Genomic DNA, 21,076 nt, shown 5'->3' with positions numbered 1-21,076 from the left:
CTCAGTGGTCATAACTCGTCTGTGGAACAATCTCCCACCTGCAATTTGCTCGGCACCTTTACTGGGAAGCTTTAAATGGTTAATGAAAACATAGCTTTTCAGGCAGGCTTTCCTGGAATATTCAACATCTTAATGCAGTCGTAGTTTCAGCGTTTTATACTACCTGTTCTGCCATCTTGCCTTTAAACTATCCTATCATTTTTAGTTTTTTCTTTGTTGTTAGTGTATCTTTAGTTGATGTTTAATTTTGATTTTGATTGTTACTGTGTCTTCCGTCTTCAATTATTGCTTATCTGGTTTTTTTTTAGTTGTAAACCATCCATAGTGGTCCAGGCAGCCAGATACTCTGTTTCCCCCAAAATAAGACCTAACCTGAAAATAAGGCCTAGTATGATTTTTCAGGATGCTCGTAATATAAGTCCTACCTCAAAAATAAGCCCCAGTTATTTAAGTGAAACCCCACCCTCCATCATTGTGCAGCAACCAGAAGTAGATGACATGACTGTAAAATAAAACAGTAGTCAAATAAATAAAGTATCTGTCCACACACTAGGGATTAAGCAGGGCATTTAGATTCTTATTAATTGGCCATTTAATTGCTTTAGATAACAGTGAACAAGATAGTGCTCTTTCTAGTACTAAGCAATTTTCACAAGTTCAATCAAAGCTGCATTAGAATGGCAAGTAGAATTTAATAAAGAAAAGATGACAGTTTGTATTCATCACAAAAACATGTTTTGAGTGTATATCTATCTTGTGAAAAAAATGTTGCAAGTGGATTACTGTATGACTGATTAAATAAGCAGACAAACTGTTGTAAATTGAGCTAGTTACTGTATGTAAACGTCAGTGAAAAAGTATCTAAATGTGCAATTCCAAAATTTGTTTTCCTAGATAACAAATCGATAGCAATCCCCACCTATTATTTCTGAGCTTGAAGAGAAATGTCTACCGAGAACTGACACATATGAAGAAAATGGAAGACGTGCAAATGCTCAAGGGTTAGCATGAATTCTAATGCTGTTTGTGTAAAATTTGCATAACTTGCCATAGCTAATTGACGAGGTGCTGGGGTGCATCTCAGCTGTGCAAATGGGATGTGGGATCAGGCACACAACCAAGACACCCCGCAACACCTCTTTAATTATCTGCAGTTGGCTACAACAAGTTATGGAAACCTTATGTGAACATCAATGAGATTCAAGCCACAGAATGCAAAAACTACAATGATGGATTGTATACTGCATGTTGCCCACTCCTGGTGGTGGTGATGGACACAGCTCTGAATCCCAGAAATCCAAGGGTACATCTATTATGATGGCGAGAGGAAGAGAAGACAGAGAATACCGCTCTATTGTGGTCTATGTAGTTTTATAAGTATCAGAGACCACACAAAGATGGATCATACATTTGCTCAATTATGAGAGTCTGTTCACAGATAAAACAAAATGTTCTAATTATCAGCAGTCTAGATCAAAGAAGCACAATTTTGGAAATTTAGGAACACACCACATTCTAATGCATTTTGAAACATATACCCTATTTTTCCAGTACCAGGAAAACATATTCAATATTCTCCTCAAGGAATTGTGCACTGTTTGGAGTATTAAGGTCAATTTCCTCATAATGTTCATTTTTTGGGTAAATAATTAAATATTTGAAGCACATTTTCAAGGATTTGTTTCAACAGCAACAGTTGTTCACAATAACTTTCTCCTGAACTTTTAGCCCCATAAGGTTAGCATTCAGGAAGCTCAGCTGCTATCTAACAAACTTAATTAATCAAAAAGTCATTTCCGAGCAGTAACTATGAGTAAAAGTGCTTCAAGTGTGCTAGCAAGCCTACAAGTTAATCAAAATGCTAATGCAGTACAAATTAAAGTTGTGATTAACATTTCACAGTAGCTGCTTAAGTGAATTGATCACACAAATGGGTTAAGCATTAGTCATTTCCTCCAGCGGCAACAAGAAAAAGGTTTGTCATGGGGGGAGGAGGGGGCAAACTGTACATAAGTAGAACTGTATCATCAGATTGCCACCACATACACTACCAGGCCACAGTACTTACCTTATGTGCTAGGAAGAACAAATATGGTAAGACTGCATACTTTCAAAACACATTCTCCCTAAAGACAAACATCGTGCAATTCCCTTTGGGCAACTAGACCTACAACTCTTTTTAGAACAGCAATAACATGCATATTTGCATATATTATTCTTATAACAGAGGTAGAGAGAAGAAAACCCTAGTACATTTGCTCTCTCTATTAAGTACTTTTTTGGGGGAGTGGGGAGCATATGGTATCACAAAATCCTACTTATATTTGAAAATATGATGACAACGTCAACTAATGATTAAAAAAAGGAAGCCAGTGATAAGCCACACCAATGGCCTTGTTTCAATCTGAAGGTAGAATTGAATGGGCTAAAAGTATTGTAGGCATACCCGATTTGTGTGAATTCCCTCCACCTTATATGAACTTCCCCAAACTTCATCTCATGCCATCTAAGAGACTTCATCAATCCACAGGAGTAGCTTTTGGGGTTAACAGACCTCTAACATGGTAGAAACTTGGTGAAAACCCAGATCCTACTTGAGTAGATGATATTATCCTCTTACATTATGCCTCCTTTGGATAGAAACATTTCCTTTTCAAAATTTCTGAGTTTTCTAAGGTTTGCAGGAATCAAAACTGAATCGGAAGGATTGTTCGTTCACACCAAACAACTCTTGACCAACTATATTATAGATGAGATATAATGCATCCATCAAGAGCGACCACATCTTTCACCATGTTCTTATTAGAGGTTGGGCTTAATTTTTTAAAAGATTCCTCAGTGTTCAGCAGCTTTTTTCAACAGCAGAGGAGCCCACAGAGTTTTGATATGAAGTTTACATGTGTACACTGCGTCTGTATTTCCAAACTTACACGAAACAGCATGTCAGACAGGAATAATGCTAACAGATGTCACTGACATGCTATAGGAATTTAATCAACACATACAGTAAATTAAAATGTGCTCATGAAGATTAAAACATGTCTGGTTTTCACCTTATTTTTCTCCCTCGTGAATTTTTTAATACTATGGGAGAAGAGCAAAACCCTGAAAAGGTTTACTGAAATAGCGAACCACCTTGCTATTGGCTGTACAGAACTTGTGTCACAGGTAATACCTGAACAGGTGTGGCAATGGTAGTTGAACAAGGCTCCACTTTTACTCCTTTTATTTTAACCACCAAACCAACCACCCATACAACACTTTAAAACAGCAGCTGCAGCAACTTATTCCCATGTAGCCCCTCTGTATTTTGAATACTACCCATCGGTGTCAACTGATAGGAATCAAAAACATCTTAATATCTTCATGTTAGAGGAAACAGAAACACCTACATTTTAGGAAAATGACACTAAAGAAATTAGCTTTCTCACTGTGCCAGTAGTGGGGAAGCTATGTAGATTGCACTCAACAAGAAGACAAGAAGCAGCTTTATTCAGAAACACAACCATTTTGATCCCACTCAGAGTTATTAAAAAGTGTTATTTGGTTTTGCTCTAGGAGCTCTCCTTGGCAATTGCTTGTAGCAAGAATGAAGCCACTTCTAAATAAAGACTCTATAGTTAATAAAGAAATTTACAGATGACACATACTGATTTTATCTAACTGAGCCCGTAAGCCATATAGTCACCAATCCTTTATGTTGAGCCTGAGTAGCAGAAGCAGCTGACCATGGGGTTATTAAATGAGTGTGGATAGCCCAATCACAACAAAGGCTGCAGTGCTTCACAGAAGCTATGATCTCCCACTTACTGCTTAGCCCAAAATTATATTTTGTGTAATGGATGTCTAAATGTGACTGTTTCCAAATCTGATACATGTATATCTTTGATATACTGTAATAAAATTATAAACTACAGGTAAACAAACACAGAAGTATCCCACTATATAAGAAACGTGTTTGCTTGAACATTAAGTGCACTGCAAAATACCTAAAAGTCGCAGTGTGGAAAGAACCAGTCCACATTTCCTTCTGTCATAAGGAACAGTGCAACTATTTTTACTGACAAGTGTGCTTCACAATTTGGAGGGTTCTCTTTGAGTGAATATCTGATCTAAATGTTTCTAGGTCTATTTCAACAGAGATGCCACTTGAAAAATACTGCTTTTGTATTAAAGATACCAAAAGAGAACCCCGCCCTCATTGGTCGTATACTGTGACAGATACCATATCAATCTGGATTCGTAAGTTTTAAAGCAACAAGCTTTTTACAGTCTAAGAAGCTGAGTCAAATACTGAAATTATACTTTTTCATTCTAGGTTTAAATGCACAGAAAGCTAAATAGCCTCATAGGAAGTCTGAGCCAGAGAAAGGTAGGTCATCAGATTTGAAAGGATGGGAGGTATGACATCCGCTGAAAGGAGGTGGTTAGAAGTGCAAATCATTTGGTAAGTCAAGCCAGGAACACCTCTTTCACAGTAAGCAGTAAGAAATATGATCATAAGAGTTGAAGCCCCTTTGTCATCTAAATGTACAGACACCCTACTGAGATGTGCTTAACACATCCATAGGTAAACACTCCTCTAAAGGTTAAAGCTGAGCACCATGGCAGTCTTACTATTTGGCAATCCTAAAATATCATATCAAGTGGCAGCTCATGACCAATCAAAATGCAAAGCGGGCCACTGTCAGATTATTCCTCTGAAAAAGCGATTGCCCTCTGAGAAGGTATTACTACTTCAATTACCAGTTTCAGTTAATAGAAATTCAGTAGGCACTTTCAAACAGCACAATGAGAACTAATCACTGCAATGCTAGCAAAGAAGTATAGGAAAATAGAAACAATTGACTGCATATATTCTAATTCTAGTTTATGAATCTGGGATATTGTGTTTCTGCATCCATGATTCAAAATGCCAGGAAATCGCCCGATACTGCTGCACAATATTGTGTCCATACTGCCAGTAGGAAAGGGGATGTCAAGGGTTACATAGCAGAAAGTGGCTTGAAAGTTGACGACACAGATGACATAAGTCAAGATGGTCTGCAGATACCCTCTTGTGCTCATTGTCATTCACACTTGTTGAAAAACAGCTCTGACAATTGCTTTGTTTTTGGGTGGGAAGTGGTTAAATGATGGAAAAGGGAATCAGCTTCTGGGATTTTCCCTTGTTTGGTGTCACTTTGTGAATGGTAGTGAGTACAACTGCTCTTGCTGGTAAGCCTGTTTCACACATTCTCAGACTTATAACAAAGTGGTTGTTTTTCCTTTTTAAAAGACCTTTTTTTGAAGATCAGTATTTCAGTCCCTGCAGCCTAGATTCTTAAAAAAAAGGCAAGTGAGACCAACTATTCTCCTTCAAGATAAGCAAGACTGATCTTTTCAATTTGTATGAGCTATTTTAAACCTGGGGACATTTAGGATCACTTGTTTCAGCATGAGGGAGGGTAAATCAGTTTTACACACCTAACTCGAAAGCCTTTTGCTGAAACATTCCTAAAATTGGCACAGAGCAAGAGCAGGCTGTCTGCTACGTCTGTGCCAAGTTTGGTTTCAAAGGTATGCATTTTGGTTTGGGCTGCCCTGATTTTTAGAATTGCCATGTTGAATGTTCATTTGCTCTTCTGCACAATAACAGCTATGTAAGAAACTGAGACAAAATGGGATTCACTTGCACTACCCTATAAGTGTGCTACCCTAAAATAACTGGAGCTAATGTTTATGGATTTTTGAGTATTCTATTGAACTAGTACCAAACAGATGTTCAACTGTTTTGACCAGAACTTGTGTTCTCTTCCAACAGCAATAGAAAACTCAGCATTATTTTCAACATAGTAGCCATTTAAAAAAATATTACTTTGGTATCCAAGACAATAACTGGGAAACATGTATTGAACTGGTTGTACATTATGATGTACAATTACTTAGTTTTAAATGCATGTGCCAAAATCTACTGGTATTTCTGTAAGGTTTATGAAAACTGTCACAGATAATTGTGGCTAACTGTTAAGTTGCTGTGCATGTCTCAGATGTGAGCTCATGAGCCTCACTGTGCAGCCACGATCTGCACCAGCATCTCGTTATCTACCTGTGGCAATTATGCAAACTCTACACAAACATCAACAGAATTGTCACCAGTCCAAGAATTTTAATCAAGTGAACAGAAATCTAATACCTTCCTCTAGTTCTTTAAAGGAGTTCTCATTTTCTGAATCCCCAGTGTGGGCCTGGTTTACACATAAACCAGAATGAAGTGGCAGAGCAGCCTGTACTGTACTACATTACAAGTGTAAGTTACAAAACCCAAACTACTGAAATCTTATACTGGCTGAATCATAATATACTATCATCTAATTCTCTTTATTGTTACAGTTTTATTGCAATGTTATATTGCACTATGTTGCAATATATGCAATGTTGCATTATTGCATTTTTACGGTCACTCTGCTATTTTAAAAAAATGCAAAATAACTATAGTGAATCAGTGGGACATAAATCCAACAGTTAATTGCAACTTAGTTACCATGAGTTAGTGGGTTCACTCTAGCTGGGAGCTCATTGAATGTAGGAAATAGCATACAAAAAAGGGCTATGCTGCTATTGTTGCCAGAACAGCTGAGGCACATTTCAGGGTACACTGCCAAACCAGATAACTGAATATGAAAAACATACCTGACATATTCTAATGGATTGGTCCAACACCGTCTTAGTATCAGTGACATAATCGGGACATGGTAGCACAGCACGTTCAAAGTGGGCTTGCAACAGAAGATGGGTTTTTGTATGTGAACTGTCAAAAGAATGAGGATTCACTTCAACGGGGACGAGTTTCGCCAGCTCACTGTTCATTTGATCTTCATTGTGTCGCACTGGGAGGTCTGCATACTCTTCAGCATCCTCAAAAGAAAAAAGACATTTTATTGCAAAAAGCAGAATGGCTAGAGCTTGCTTATGAAGATTTTCTTTTTGCACCCTTTCCCTCATCACAGCCACTGCACTCAGCCAATAAGACATTTATTAGGGGTAGAGGGTTGTCCAAGTTAGCATTTGATGTGCTGCAAGAGATTAAGCATAAAGCAAATACTGAGCAGAAGGCCCCATTAGTGTCCCTAAAACTCTTCTCCCGTAGGCAGATGAGAACCACGACAAATTATGTCTTCATTCAAAGTTTCTCGCAAAATATGTTTTCTGTTCTTCATTAGCAATAAACTAGGCATTCAAAATAGCATATTCAGGCACTGCCACAATAAAATGCCACTCTAAATGCCATCGAAAGTCTATTTGAATATGGCATGTACACTGAGATTAGGGTTATTTGCTCTTCTTCACTGCATAAATTCAATAAAAGGTTTAGTAGTTCATAAAAGACTTTTATATAGAACAACACAATAGACATTTCACAACACCAGCCTGATCGAATAGCTTTATCAGGTTTGTAAAGTGTATTGATGATTTTCTATCATAGAAAAGAAATCCTGATTATTCTCTAAAGCTTATTATTGTATCTTTTAATTGTCTTAACTATGTACTTATTGGCAAGCAGCTTCCAAACAGGTACCAACACCTACAAATTACCAAATGACATTAAAAATAATTTTGTATTCTTGACTTTCAAGAAATGATACATATTCTCTAGATCATTTTTGTATATTGGCAAAAATTTACAGTGTTACTTTCATGGCTTCATTGATGGCTGTGTTGCTGTCTGGGAAGTCCCAATGTTTAGCCTTTATGTTCTGCAACCTTCTCAGACAGAAGCACCTAGTTATGCTTATCACTGCTGGAACTGTTCCTGGCTTAAGAAATCTTGCCAAGTGGACCTTTTGTGTTCACAGGTCCATTATTTTCCCACAGAAATTACTGAAGTGTAACAGGACTCAAAAGCATAGCAATGCTCATGGAACACTGTGTTGTGTTGCTAGTATGTAAGCGTCTGCCTGCACTATGATTACAAATAATACTGGGATGGGGAAATCTGCAAACTCAAATACCCTACCTACAATCACTCTCCACGCCAGTTGCATTAAAGATCTCTGTACACTGAAGAAGATATAAATAGGGAATCTGGAAGCATGTTCAGCAGAACATAGTTACAAACCCCTGATTGGATTGCAAAGGTCTATGATATAGACTTTGACCAAACTCCAGAGGCAGTGGAAGACAGGAGGGCCTGGTCCATCAGGTCACGAAGAGCCGGACTTGACTTAACGACTAAACAAAAAATTATGTAGACAAGGGTATGATGATACATCCAGTATTGGGTCATGTACATCCCAACTGCCTCTGTGGCTATGCTCATGTAACAGGTGAATGTCAGCATATAAAGTTTATTTTTTATATTTATAGTTGTCACTACAGTGAACCTTCAAGCAGCAGGTTCAAGTGAGACTTCTGGAAATCTTAATGTTGCATTTCCAAAGTGGAATGTTCTTTTTGATTGGGGCACATTAATTCATATAGACAGGTTTTGCACACTTTCCTGAACTGCACACTTGGCTATGTTTTTCACAAATCTCTACCAATTAAATGTTAATATATGTGTGCTGTTTTAATTATTTTGGCAACTAGATGTTGTAAATAAGGGCTAAAGGTTTTATTTATCTTTTATTTACTGCACTCATTCTGCCTATATTTAGAACCTTCTAATTATAGATCAAACAGGTATCTTAGCAACACTACTGTCAAAAGCTATGAGAATGATAATTTTTGAACAATTTAGTAAAAACAGCTTTTATGCTAGTAAAAAATTTCATGCAGTTTGCACAGTGTCTCTGTGAGAGCTTTTAAATAAGAACGATTGAACACAACTGCAAACTAATCTTTGATGCCTCTGCCAGATCTCTTGTGAAAACTGGTCATTTATATTCTGAACTGAAAGGTCATCACCATTTTAAGCCCTATAGAATTCTGCATGTTTGCCTCACTCTTATTTAACTCACATCCTTTTAAAGATGTTTTAAGGAATATTTACCAAAAAGATTTTTCTTCTTCTACCCAATAAAAGCAGCTACAAGGAGCAGACAGGCTGGGGGCTGGAGAAAGGGTCAGGTCAACTGAGTAGCTGCAACGTAGCTGGTATTTCAGAAAAAGAAAACAGCAGTACTTTCTCTCCCCTTTCAACCCTCCCCCTGCAACAGAACCTGTTTTATTTACTTCCAAAATACTCCTCTTGTTTCAAACAGCTTGCCTACTTCATTTCCTGTGTGTCATGGATGATTGTAAGTGAAGTTCATTTTCTTATCTGCATCATGTAAGTAATTAAAGGAAATTGAGAATGGGCACTGGAGCTTTTATGCAGCTGGGAATGAAGCTGAATGGAGGGCACTAAGGTCAGCAGAGCCCATTATATTTTTATGTGAGAGGCTGGTCTGTCTGCCCTGTCCCTGTTTGTTTAGTGTAGGCAGGACAGACTACTAACTGCAAATCTGTGCTTCTGATTTGCCCAGCTGTCCTTGAATAAAGACATCTTCCATTGCAAATGTTAAATGACAGTGATTGACATCCCTATGATGAACTCTGCTTGTAACCCCCTGCTACTGTTTTCAGATTGCACAAAGACAGACAGAATAAAGAAACATCCTTCATAATCAAATCAAATAGGCCCTACTGTTCACTCAATATTTTCCATTTTTGTTTCCCTTTTCAGTATGAATCCCACTCTGCACTGCAAATGCCGTGGAGTCCATAGGGCCAGTACACGTACAAAAATATTTTGCAGTATATTCTTTGTTTTGCTATTGCATTTATTCCCAAAATAAACTGAATAACACCACTGCACAATTTCATAAATGACTGCATTACACTTCCATTTTGGGGAGCTATCAGTGCACATGTGTCTTCACTCTCCGAGTTACTGCTTTGTTTCAATGTACTGCTCCTTCACTAATGCAAAGAACTAGTAAAAAGGACTGTAATGTGTCTGAGACTTAAAAACACCTGATTCCCAAAGCTAATTTATTAATATATGAGGTGGCAAACCAAGTTACTTGGATGTGTTTTCTCAAAATTCCCCTACAATTTCGTCATTCAGTCAGAAGGAAACGCTATAGCAGAAAAGCTAAGTAGCTGAAGAAAGGTAAACAGCACAGTCCGAGTTGCCCTGTCTCTGTTTCCTTCTGTGAGAGAGTGAATGGAATCCTGTTTTAGGGTTACTAGTCACACAACAACTCTCTGTAGCACACAGGCCACACAATCCATCACTGCTTTCTACAGGTTCTCAAATGACTTGCTGGATCAAGGTGATACTTGGTAATATTGTATGGCCAGAAGAAACAAACAAGAACCTCTCTGCGTTCTAATTGCCATGCTGCATTTTTAACTTGCTAACGTGTGTTAACAACTGTTTACTTTCTACCTTCCTAGAGATGAGCGAATCTGTCAGGCTCGCCTTTGCTCAAGTCTCTCCCCCCCCCCTTCATATTCTGGTGCATGTTCATATGCATTTTTCATAATACACTGCTTCATACCCACTTTCATATGCATTTTTCATAATACACTGCTTCATACCCACTTTTTCCAAATATATGTATCTGCGAGTGTGGGTTGTTGTTTTTTTTGCAGGGGCGGGTGGGGAGGGAATAAAGCATTTCTATGCAGATTTTTCTAGTGGCACACATGTTTTTGTGCTCTTTTTCATGTGTTTTCTCACCCATTCCTACATTTCTATCCACTGTGGAACCTGAGATGACTTGCTGGCAGGTGGTGATGAACAGGAACTACTTTGCAGTTATCAGTAGCCATAGTACAAACATTTTCAGGTCATTCCAAGGCATTTCAAAAGTTCTATCTGTTGCCTGCTGGCAACCACAGAATATTTCTACTCATCAGTTTGTTGGCTGGTTGCTGAGCCAGAGGTCACAGGTTCAGTTCCCAATGGCACTTCTTGGGAGAAGTGCCAGCCTGTGTAGCACCTAGGGCAAGCTGCGCAGCCCAAGAAGAAGGGAATAGTAAGAATATCTCTATCTAGGGAATTCTGGAAGGGGTCAATAAATGTCAGAATCAAAATGTTGCATGTAATCATCATAATCATCATCCACCTATTTATCCAGTAATTAAACAAGCCTAGTTAGATTAAAGCAAACAAAAAAATTTAAAGTATGGCTCACAGACTGAGAAAGTCACACTGAACATGCAAAGGAGGATCTCAATAAGGATAGCAATGGACACATGACGTTTGGCTTCTAACATTCTAGTTTTACAGTCTTAACATTTTGTTTTACAGTCTCTGTACTTTCCCTCACTTCCTTAATGATCAATCCAAATTTTTAGATCAGTAGCAACCTTTCTTCTATCCATCAAAACTTTAATTAATAGTCCCGAAAACACTAGTTTTTTCCCAAATGTCACTGACATCTAGCTGTTCAAAATATTTGTACAATTACTGACAGATAATCACACTGAAGCTGGTAAATAATACAATTAAAGGACTGGTGAAACATGTATTTGTTACATCCCAGCTGAATTACTGTAACACACTCTTCATGGAGCTGCCATTGGAAAGTGTTCAGAAACTCCAAAGAATCCAAAAAGTTGCAGCCAGATATTTAACTGGAGTTGGTCACAGGTATCATATATCCCCTTGTTACAGCAGCTCCACTGGCTGCTGATCTGTTTCTGGGCACAATTCAAAGTGCTGGTTTTAATTTATAAAGCCCTAAACAGCTTGGGCCCAAGCTGTTTCAAGGGATGTATCTCCCTTTATCTTTCCCTGCCACATTCACAAGTGTATTTGGTGGGGACACAGGAGAGGATCTTCTCTGTGCTGCACCCAGACTCTGGAATTCCCTCCCACGGGAAGATAGTCTGTCCCATCTTTGATGTCCTGCCACAAGCAGACAAAGACCTTTCTTTTCAGACATGCTTTCCTTTAGTGGTCAGCTATCTGGGAGGGTTTTTTTAATGGAGTGTTGTGCCTTTTGCTTTACATCTGTTTTTGGTGTTGATTTTGTTTACCATTTTTAGTATGACATTTGTTTGATTCTTTTAATATCTGTATAATTACTGGTTTTAAATTTTAAATGTTTTTAGTGGTGTAAGCTGCCTTGCGTCCTTTTAAAGGATAAAATCACGATAAAAATATTTTAAATAATTAAATAATTTGAACAGAGTATGCTTGCTTATGTGTTTTATCTGAAGGCATGGGTGTAAAGCCTGTATGTTGGATTTGCAAGGTTGTAGCTCAAAATTGGTCTCATTAAAGGATTTCAGGACAGTTAGATCAGTTAGATCAGTTAGATCAGGACTCTCCAGGAACAGGCATAGCTGGCACACTAGTTTTAACTATGCAGAGGCAGTCCTGGCCACTGTCAAAACCCCAGCATCCAGGCTCAGAGATGAATCAAGGAACACATCCAAGTTATGCACCTATGTTCTCAGAGGAAGTGTAACCCCATCCAGCACGGGCTGCATCCCTATTCCTTGATCTGACCAAGAGCACCTCTGTCTTGTCTGGATTAAATTTCAGTTTATTTACTCATATCTAGTCCGTTACTGACACCAGACATGGATCTAGAGTTGAAACAGCTTCCTCAGATTTGGATGGCAGGGAGAGATAGAGTTGGGTGTCATTTGCATACTAGTGACACTGAACCCTGAAATTCTGGACAATCTCTCCTAATAGTTTACAAAAGAAACAGATCAAATGCCTTATGCACTCATCAAGAAGACAACTTGGAAAGAAGGCATTGTGAAATTGTCTTAAATGATTAGTATTCCCTATATGCTCTTATTCATTTTAACAAAAGTTCACATGTGGACTTTTCAAGTAGAAAATTACTGCCAAAAAAAAAATGAATCACCTAATGCAGACTTATATTCCACACTAGCTTCTAAATATTAGCATTAGATTTAGATAATGCAGCATTTAATAGCAGACTAAGGTTGCTGTCTTAGGAACACTTGCTTGAGTATAAAGCCTACAGAATACATGATCCCTAACAAGTATAACACAGTAATCTTCTGCAGTGAATTCAGTAAAACTTCTAAGCAAATATACATTGAATAAGAGATGTGGGATAACATGACTGATGCAGGTGAGAAAAGAAAACCTTGTTTATGTTAAAACTTAAGTTCAGTCATGAGAACCAGAAAAACCTTTAAGGTTAATGAGTTCTAGACCTCTTAGACCAAGCTGATTAATCTGTAACACAGAAGGTCTTACCCCCCAAAAATAAAAAAATAAAAAAATTACCCTCACACATTCCTGGAAGTTTTTCCCAAAACCTAAATGTGCAAGTATCTTCTTTATCAAAAGAAAAATGCAAACTTAAAGCTTTCACTCAGAGAGTCAGACTATAATTTGAGATTGGCACTTCCAACAGATGTATTTGGGTCTGCAGCAAAATTGTTCATGCAAAAACCAGCCTAGGAGCACATGAAAGGAGTGTACTATCAAATGTTTTTCATTAAAGTAGAATATTGCTATCAATGATGTTTAAGGTTCCAAATGTACCTAATTCATAATAGATGCTTATTTGCTTTCCTTCAAGAATGTGATGGGTAAACAAAATTTGATAAATACCCTTGTACAGAATTCCACAGTTTCACAGATATATGTTACTGCACTATAGATTCCATATGATTACTCTTTTGGTAGCTTTGCTATAATCGTGCATGATGTTGTAAATAAACTCAGTGATAAAATTTTGAAAAAAATATTCCAGGAGAATCATGTGCCAGTGCGAGAAGAAAGCACTGAATTAGGCTCTATGCCATGAAATGGATTGCAACTTATGGTGATCCTTCTCAGGATTTTTAAGGTACAGAGTCAGAAGTGGTTTGTCAGTCCCTTCTTCTGGGGTGTCCTGGGACCATGCAGCTTGTCAAAGGCTGCACAGTCTGGCTCTTTTCTGAAGAGGCATAGTGGAGAACCGAACTCCCAACCTCTGAGTCTACATCCATATACCTAACTCACTGAGCTAGCAAGTTATTATCATGTATAAAACAAAATTCCTCCAAGGATATTAAGAGTATACTCTTGAGGAGAAAAGGGTCTAGCAATGTATGGCTTCTTACCTTTTGTAATGTATGGAGAATTATTGAGATATTTGATTGAACTGGATTAGCCTTAGGACAATATGCTTCTTTGTAAAGTAGGGCTCTTTCACTCTAAAGGGCTAGAAGAAGAATTGGGGGATACTAAGTGTAGCATTCAACCTTGTTATGCAATATGTTATTTATTATTCATGAGTTATATGCTAATGTGGTTAAGAGGTGTGGCCGAAAGAGATGTTAAAAGGTGGAGCCTGAGAGTCAAGTCAGTCAGGAGTATGAGTTCAGTCTGTGTTAGGAATCAGAGAGAGAGAAGGATAGTTTGGGGTCTGAGGAGTGATTAGTCTGAGTGAAAACTGTGATAATTACTATAGAAGGTTAATACTGAAGCTAGATGAAACCTGAAGAATGTGCTTATGAATCGTTCCAGAAACTAAATGTAATTAATAAACCTGTTCTATTAAAAAGTCAGTACTGAATGGACCTTCATCTTTTCTAAGTAAAGTAGATAAGGAAATCAACTGGTGGCAGCGTGTCAAGAGGTGTTTCGGTTTGCCTTTGAGAGCTCTGTGTTTAGTGAGACAAACAGGGGCCACGAGGGTAACCACCACACTAAGTATACATTCAGCAGGAATGTTTGAATTGACCACATTTCTGTTACTACAAGGGAGTTCCTATGACTAAGCATTTAGAAAAAAATACCATGTTTTTCCAGAAATAAGGCAGGGTCTTACATTAATTTTTGCTCCAAAAAACTCAATATCTGAAAACCACTAGTACATATTCATTAAGATTGTAAATATTCAGCAGTGTTCATATGTAGATCTCTACAAATACAGTACACAAATTATTGACCAAAATCTTCTTATCTAGTTACACTGGTGTAATGTAAATGGTGTAACTTTTGCAGGTGAACTGCCTCATGTGAAGAAATCACTGTAGATGTCACCTGCTGCACAGTGAGTTGAGTGCAACTGATAAATTCTATAGTGATATTTTCACTTTGGGCAATTCACCCCCCCAAAGTTATGCTGTTTGCACACCTAGGTAAGATGATTTTGGCCATATCCACACAATAATTGTTGCTGGAAAAAAAATGGATGTCTCACAAACTGACATGAACAAAAGGTAGGATAGGAATGCAGGTGGAATTCAGGGAAAAGCAATAAAATTTAGACCACCAGATTTTCATATCAGAACAACCTTTCAAGCAGGACAGAAGAGCTAGCAAGGTAAGTGCTTCATCTGCTTTTATATAATCATTTTGCTATATAACTTAACAGGATTGAAAAGCAACAGCATATATTTGTCATCTTGCTCTTTCCAAAATTACCATCAAGGCTCTTAAACATAATTTAAACATCTGATGCAAACTCCCAGTTTAAAAAGAATACATACTACTAACCAGTAAGTACAATTTATGCACAGCATATTGAATGAGAGCTTGATTTACAAGGACATATATTTGTGTAGAGGCAAACAGATGAGATTAAGTCAAACCCAGATTTATAAGCAACAAGCAAATCAAACATAAGAACATGTTTCTTATAGTGGTGCCTAAGAGTTAAAATTAGCTCTGTATTAGTTATTCCTCTTAAGAACTTTCTATTAATAGAAATTTATTTCTAGTCCATAAAAGGGATTTGCTTTCTAGCCTTGCTTTATAGGTTACACTGTTTTAGAATTTTTAGAAACATATAAATGAATTTTTGTTTGCTCTGGCAGATACTTAAGTACACTGAGGAATGCCCCCAATGGAGGGCGAATGTGCATGTGCCATGTATTTGTAAAGATTTGGAGGGACAAATGTGAATGTCATGTGCTTTCTCCTGATTTGAATACATAAGACAGTGGCTGCTCATACCTTCAGGGTAACTGAATTTTTTCTGTGTATGATCAGTCAAAGTCATTTGCGTGCCTGATCAGGCATTACTTTCATGGGAATACTCTCTATCCAGCTCTTTCTTCCAAGCATAGCAGGGACATAGTAATGCTTTCTTTGTAAGCAGTATTTTGCAGGTCTCCTGTTTTAAACCTTCAATATTTCCAGTAACATACAGAATGTCAAGGAAAGTAATACAATTAAATGAATGCAGAACAATTCATTTATTATGTTCCCATGAGAAGGAAGAGCCTGGGAGTTACAATGAATTGACTACCCAGAATGTTACACTGGGTTGGTATTTAAATCTGAATCCTCTCCTCAGGAATGACAGCATGACGCTCCACTCAAGAGTAGAGATGTTACAGCGAACTTTTACAAGGAAGGAGAGGTGACAACCCTCTTGAACATTTAAAAAAGTCAGCCTAAATATATGATTCAGTGTAGATGAGATACAATGCAAAGTATATAAAGGTGTGAAATATCCTCCCCACTAATTTACAGAACAGCTGGCACTGTTTTAATAAGAGGCCTTCTGCTACTTCACCTCTCCAACCAACATTAAAGGGCAAACAGGATGTGGTATTCATTGCTTATCTGTTACCTGCTGTATCTGTGACTCTTAGCCCCATTCAAGCATTACTTTCGCAAACAGAATCAGTGCACTTAGAGAGAAATACCAAGTCCTGCCCTTCCCTTATCCATGTGGACAGTGATGCATCTACAGAAAAGACATTCCTGCTTATACATGGGAAGTCACTTTCTATGTGGAGAAAGAAACAAGAAGGGGAAGTCGCAGGCTCTTCCCTTGAACAGCAAATAACAAACAAACAAACGAAGGCAGTTAACTGGGAAAAGTCAAAAGTAACCATATGAAACTATCATCGTATGCTAGCCAAAACTGTCAAGTCTGATGGAAGTGGCAAAAATGGAGAGATCCTGTTTTTCTCTCATACATGCTCTTTTGCTTTCCTCTCGCTGTTCCTCAATCAGCCTGCTTTTCCAGCGCAATTTTAAAGTTGCATGTTAGGTTACTGAAAAGAAATCCTTCAGATATTTACCTACCCCAACATGGAGCTCTTCAGGTGCTTTGGGCTATAAACTCTGTCAATGGCTGTGCTGCAAAGACTAACAGGAGCTGTAGCTCAGAACACCTGGCCGGGCACCAAGGCAGGCAAAGGCTGGTTTAGCAAGTCAAATATACTTTTTAAAAGACATCATGACTTCATTAACATGTTTAAAAGGGAGAACACTCTTGAGAGGTGCACTTGTGCATAAGAAAACAACTCACAGCTATTTCAAAACCCAAAATGTTTGTTTTGTTTTTAACTTTAGTCTGCCTAACTGTGCACACTGCAAACTGTGGATAGCATTTGCAATTAGCAAGGGATCAGGAATTCAAATGACCTTTCCCAGTGTGAAAGAGTACTGAAGGTCAGATGCAGCTAAAAGTAAGGCAGACTGATCAAAAGTTCAGAATTCTTCTGGGGTGTAAACTTAAATTGCCTTGGTGCAGTGAACACTACAGCATAGCAAAACTACCACATAGTACAAATGCAGTAGAAGCCAGCTTTGATGGGAAGGTCGGTGAAAGGAGAAGTCGAGGAAACTGATAATTGGAATGCAGCGTTTTATTTATTTAAAAATATTTCAGTGATAAAATGAAGTATCACTAAATAGGAGGCGATACATGTAAAATGTTTTAGAATATACTGTGAATAATTTGTACGGGAGCAAACCCTGTACAACTAATTCATGGTAGGTTTTTTTTAAAAGAATCTTCTGATAAAAGTTTTTGAAAAACTTTTCTCCAAAACACTACTGAGTCTTCTCATATAACTAAGTTATTTGAAAATGTTAAAAATCCATTCAAGTTTCTTCAATTGTCCTACAAAACTCTGCTGCGTCTATTAATATTCTGAATCAAATGCAAGATTCTGCAGTAGTATTAGTGCAAGTCATTTATTTATTTACTTTTACTTAGAAAATGTATAAGTCAAGATTTACTATACTATACTATAGTGGGGCACTCTACTATAGTGGGGCACAACAAAATTGCTTGTGGAAACTTAATTTTCACTCATGCAAGTGACAAATCCAGTATTCCATTTTGGCTTGCAGCACTTGTTACACAAACTGGAACCAAAGTACTAGATATGATGCTTTCAGAAGAATGAATAAATATCTTCTACAAACAGTAGAACCTTTGCACTGGGCAATGTGTAACCTATGTATTTTACAAGGTTTGATTATGAACTATTGTATTTGTTCTACCTTCAACTGTGCAACTGCTACTAATATTTCCCAGTGTTGGATATAAAAATGACAATATCAGAACAGGTAAAGCTATATAGTATGATGACCAAAACAGTCCAGTAGTTGCTCAATCTAATTATAATAATGATGGTATGCATCAAGTCAATTCTGACTTATGGTGATGATTTCCAGGATTTTCTAGGTATAGATTACTCAGAAAAGGCTACACTGCTGGCTCTTCTCCTGGGAGGCACAGTGGAGAACTGAACTCTCAACCTCTGGCTCCATGGCCAGATATATGTAATTCATTGAGCTATTCAGCCAACTAGCCCAAGTATAGGCCAGTCTTAAGGCTCTGCTTAATATCTTGTACTAACTTAATTCTAGGAGGTTCTAAGTCCAACATTTTCAAACTCCCTCTCCTTTTGGTAACACCAATTAAAAGATGTAAACATCTGGAGGAAAGTTCGTGGATAAGTATCAAAGTAAGATGACTCATGTTGATATGACAATTACTATTATTATCCATATTTGCTAAGTTGTATCTCTGTTTAGACGTAGCGTAGGTTTGAGTACCAGATGCTAGGGTCAAAAAGAAAGAAGGGAAAGAAGAAACAAGACATTTAGAACTTTCCTGGAGGTTCCTGACATGAGAGAAAGAGCCAGGGCAGCCCCAAAATCCCATTGCAATGGAATTCCCTCACACAATGTAGTCTTCCTCCTTATGTATGAGTTGTTTAAATTAATAATTACATGCAATTAAGACCATTTCAACTTGCCTGCTTCAAGGTTTTCTACATAAAGTGGCACATAAGTGGTAAATGATTTCCTTCACTTGCCCAAGACCACATAGGGTGGTTCTTCTTCTACAAAGCACAGTGGAGAGTTGAACACTCAATCCCCAGCTTTGCAGCAAGATGCCCCAGCTTAGTGAGCCTATCCACTCAGTTATGTGCAGTCAAACTGCTTGTGATTTATGGTGACTACCTTCTGCAGGTCTTACAAACTAAAGCTTGTGGCCTTGCTTACTGGGTCAATTCATTCCATGACTGACTCTTCTCCTACAGTCTTCAACTTATATTTTTCAGTGAGTCATGCCTTCTTGTGGAATATTCAAATCTGAGCAGGAAACCACTGATCTAGGGATGGAAAAGACTGTTGGAACCTCTATCTATATTTCATTCTGAATAACCAGTTTTACTGTATTTACCAAATGTTAAGAGACACTTAAGAAGAATCTGGGTTTTATGTCTTGCACCTAATTGTTATGAGAAAAAGTTCAACTAAAGATAGTTCCGTAAGGATAGCTCTCCATGTTTTTAAGATCAAGAGACTATTTTGGCAGTTTGTATGAGCTGATGGCAGTAATAAAACTGTATCAATAGATTTGTTTAGCAGCTTCCTCCCACCCCAAATCAATTAACCTTTTGTTTTGGGCTTGAACTAATAGCACAAATCTCATGGAAACCAGCCCTTTATCTTCAGTGAGATGGAGAGAATACAACTCAATACTTTGGTAGAATCTAAAAAGCTTCAAAAGATGACAAACCCTTACTGTATGAGCTTCATCCATGCTAGTCTCAACTGAAGATAATACTCTTCAAGCAGATTTCAGCCATCCCTGACCTCAAGCAGGAAGACCTGTAGTATAAAAAAATTCCTGACAGTAGCTTAGCCAGCTGGGTAGCAGTTTTGTTCTGTCTTCAACTGACAGACCCTTTGTAGTTCCCGGCAGTTACAGTCCTCCAATAAAGTCTCAAAAATGGAAACTTTAATCCTAGGCAGAGGTTGGAAATGTCATCTGCGTGACTCAAAACTCAAAGAGGTTATAGGAGTTGCCATTAAACCAATGCAACACTATCTTGTTTCAATTTCTTAGCCCTGAAGCTTTGCAATCCATTGCAATTTAGCCAGTTCTATGTTATGTGCAGGCACTAGAGAGCATGAAACATGTTTTCATTTAAAGGGACATGGTTTCCTCAGACAAGTCTAATTTAGGATGCACTGTCTTGAGGAGTCCCACCTCAAGAGTCCTTGGCTCCAGACTGCCACAGACTGGCTCAATGATGGGACTTGGGTCTCTCATCTCCACAGTTTTATGAGTGGATTTCCAGGTTCAGTTGATTCCTACTCCTCTGGGTCAGAACTGATTTTTTAAAATTTATTTTATTTACAAAACCATACCAGTTTAAAACAGCCAATAGCTTTGCCCACTGTTCTGGGGAGCCTAAACCAACTTATTGCTTAATTGTAAATGGAAAATATTGGCAGTGAGTATTTGTCAAAACACTAGGTTAACCTTTTAAGGAAAATATAATTCCCTTTAAGTAGAGAAGAAATCTCTAAATGTTTAATTAACCTGATGTAGGTGTTTGTTTGAGCTGTTAGGAGTACAGTATATGTTTCTGCTGAGCCACAGTTTCTAAATGAATGGTATTAACTCATGTCCAAGGGGAGAAAGGATATCTTTATTTGGAGCGGAAGTGGAAATTTTGTAGCAGGACTCATGTTATTTATATGTGAAAATACCTGTTAAGTGCTACATTTCTGCTCAGCTTACATTCCTATTTACCACTTGGAAAAAATAGCTAAATATGGCCTGCCAAGAATGATAGACAAAGATAACTAAGGAGAGCAACTTTTGCTGTGATTCAAACTTGCAAAAACTTATATTAAAACAACAAAGATGAATGAGATTTTCAGTACCAGATGTCTGGGAAGATCCCATTTGGATTTGAGCTACTTAAATTTGCAATCATGTATTTATACATCTAACAGAGCTTCTGTTTCCCCTAGAATCTGAAAATTAACTAGCTTTGTAGCATCTTCCTTGATCTGCCACCCGTGCCCTGAGGATTAGAGACTCCACCTGAGCTTGTTTTACAAGCATAAGAGAAAAAATTAATCTCTGCTGGCAGCGATCCCACTGGGATACTGTTGAATAATGAT

At 37.8% G+C, this 21,076-nt stretch overlaps 1 protein-coding gene across 2 annotated transcripts in view; it reads right to left on the bottom strand.

The window, feature by feature from the left end:
• The window catches only part of ASCC3 (activating signal cointegrator 1 complex subunit 3), a 246,412-nt gene that overhangs the window by 17,035 nt on the left and 208,301 nt on the right, over nt 1–21,076 (bottom strand). For both annotated transcript variants that reach the window (XM_072998402.2, XM_072998405.2), the window contains exon 37: nt 6,673–6,897. In XM_072998402.2, coding sequence (XP_072854503.2) covers nt 6,673–6,897 — 225 coding nt within the window. The remainder of the gene's footprint in view (nt 1–6,672; nt 6,898–21,076) is intronic.

Source organism: Pogona vitticeps, chromosome 1 (genome assembly GCF_051106095.1).
Source record: "Pogona vitticeps strain Pit_001003342236 chromosome 1, PviZW2.1, whole genome shotgun sequence".
NCBI lineage: Eukaryota > Metazoa > Chordata > Lepidosauria > Squamata > Agamidae > Pogona > Pogona vitticeps.
The sequence above is the reverse complement of the archived record's forward strand: the minus strand, read 5'-3'. Positions and strand labels throughout refer to the sequence as shown.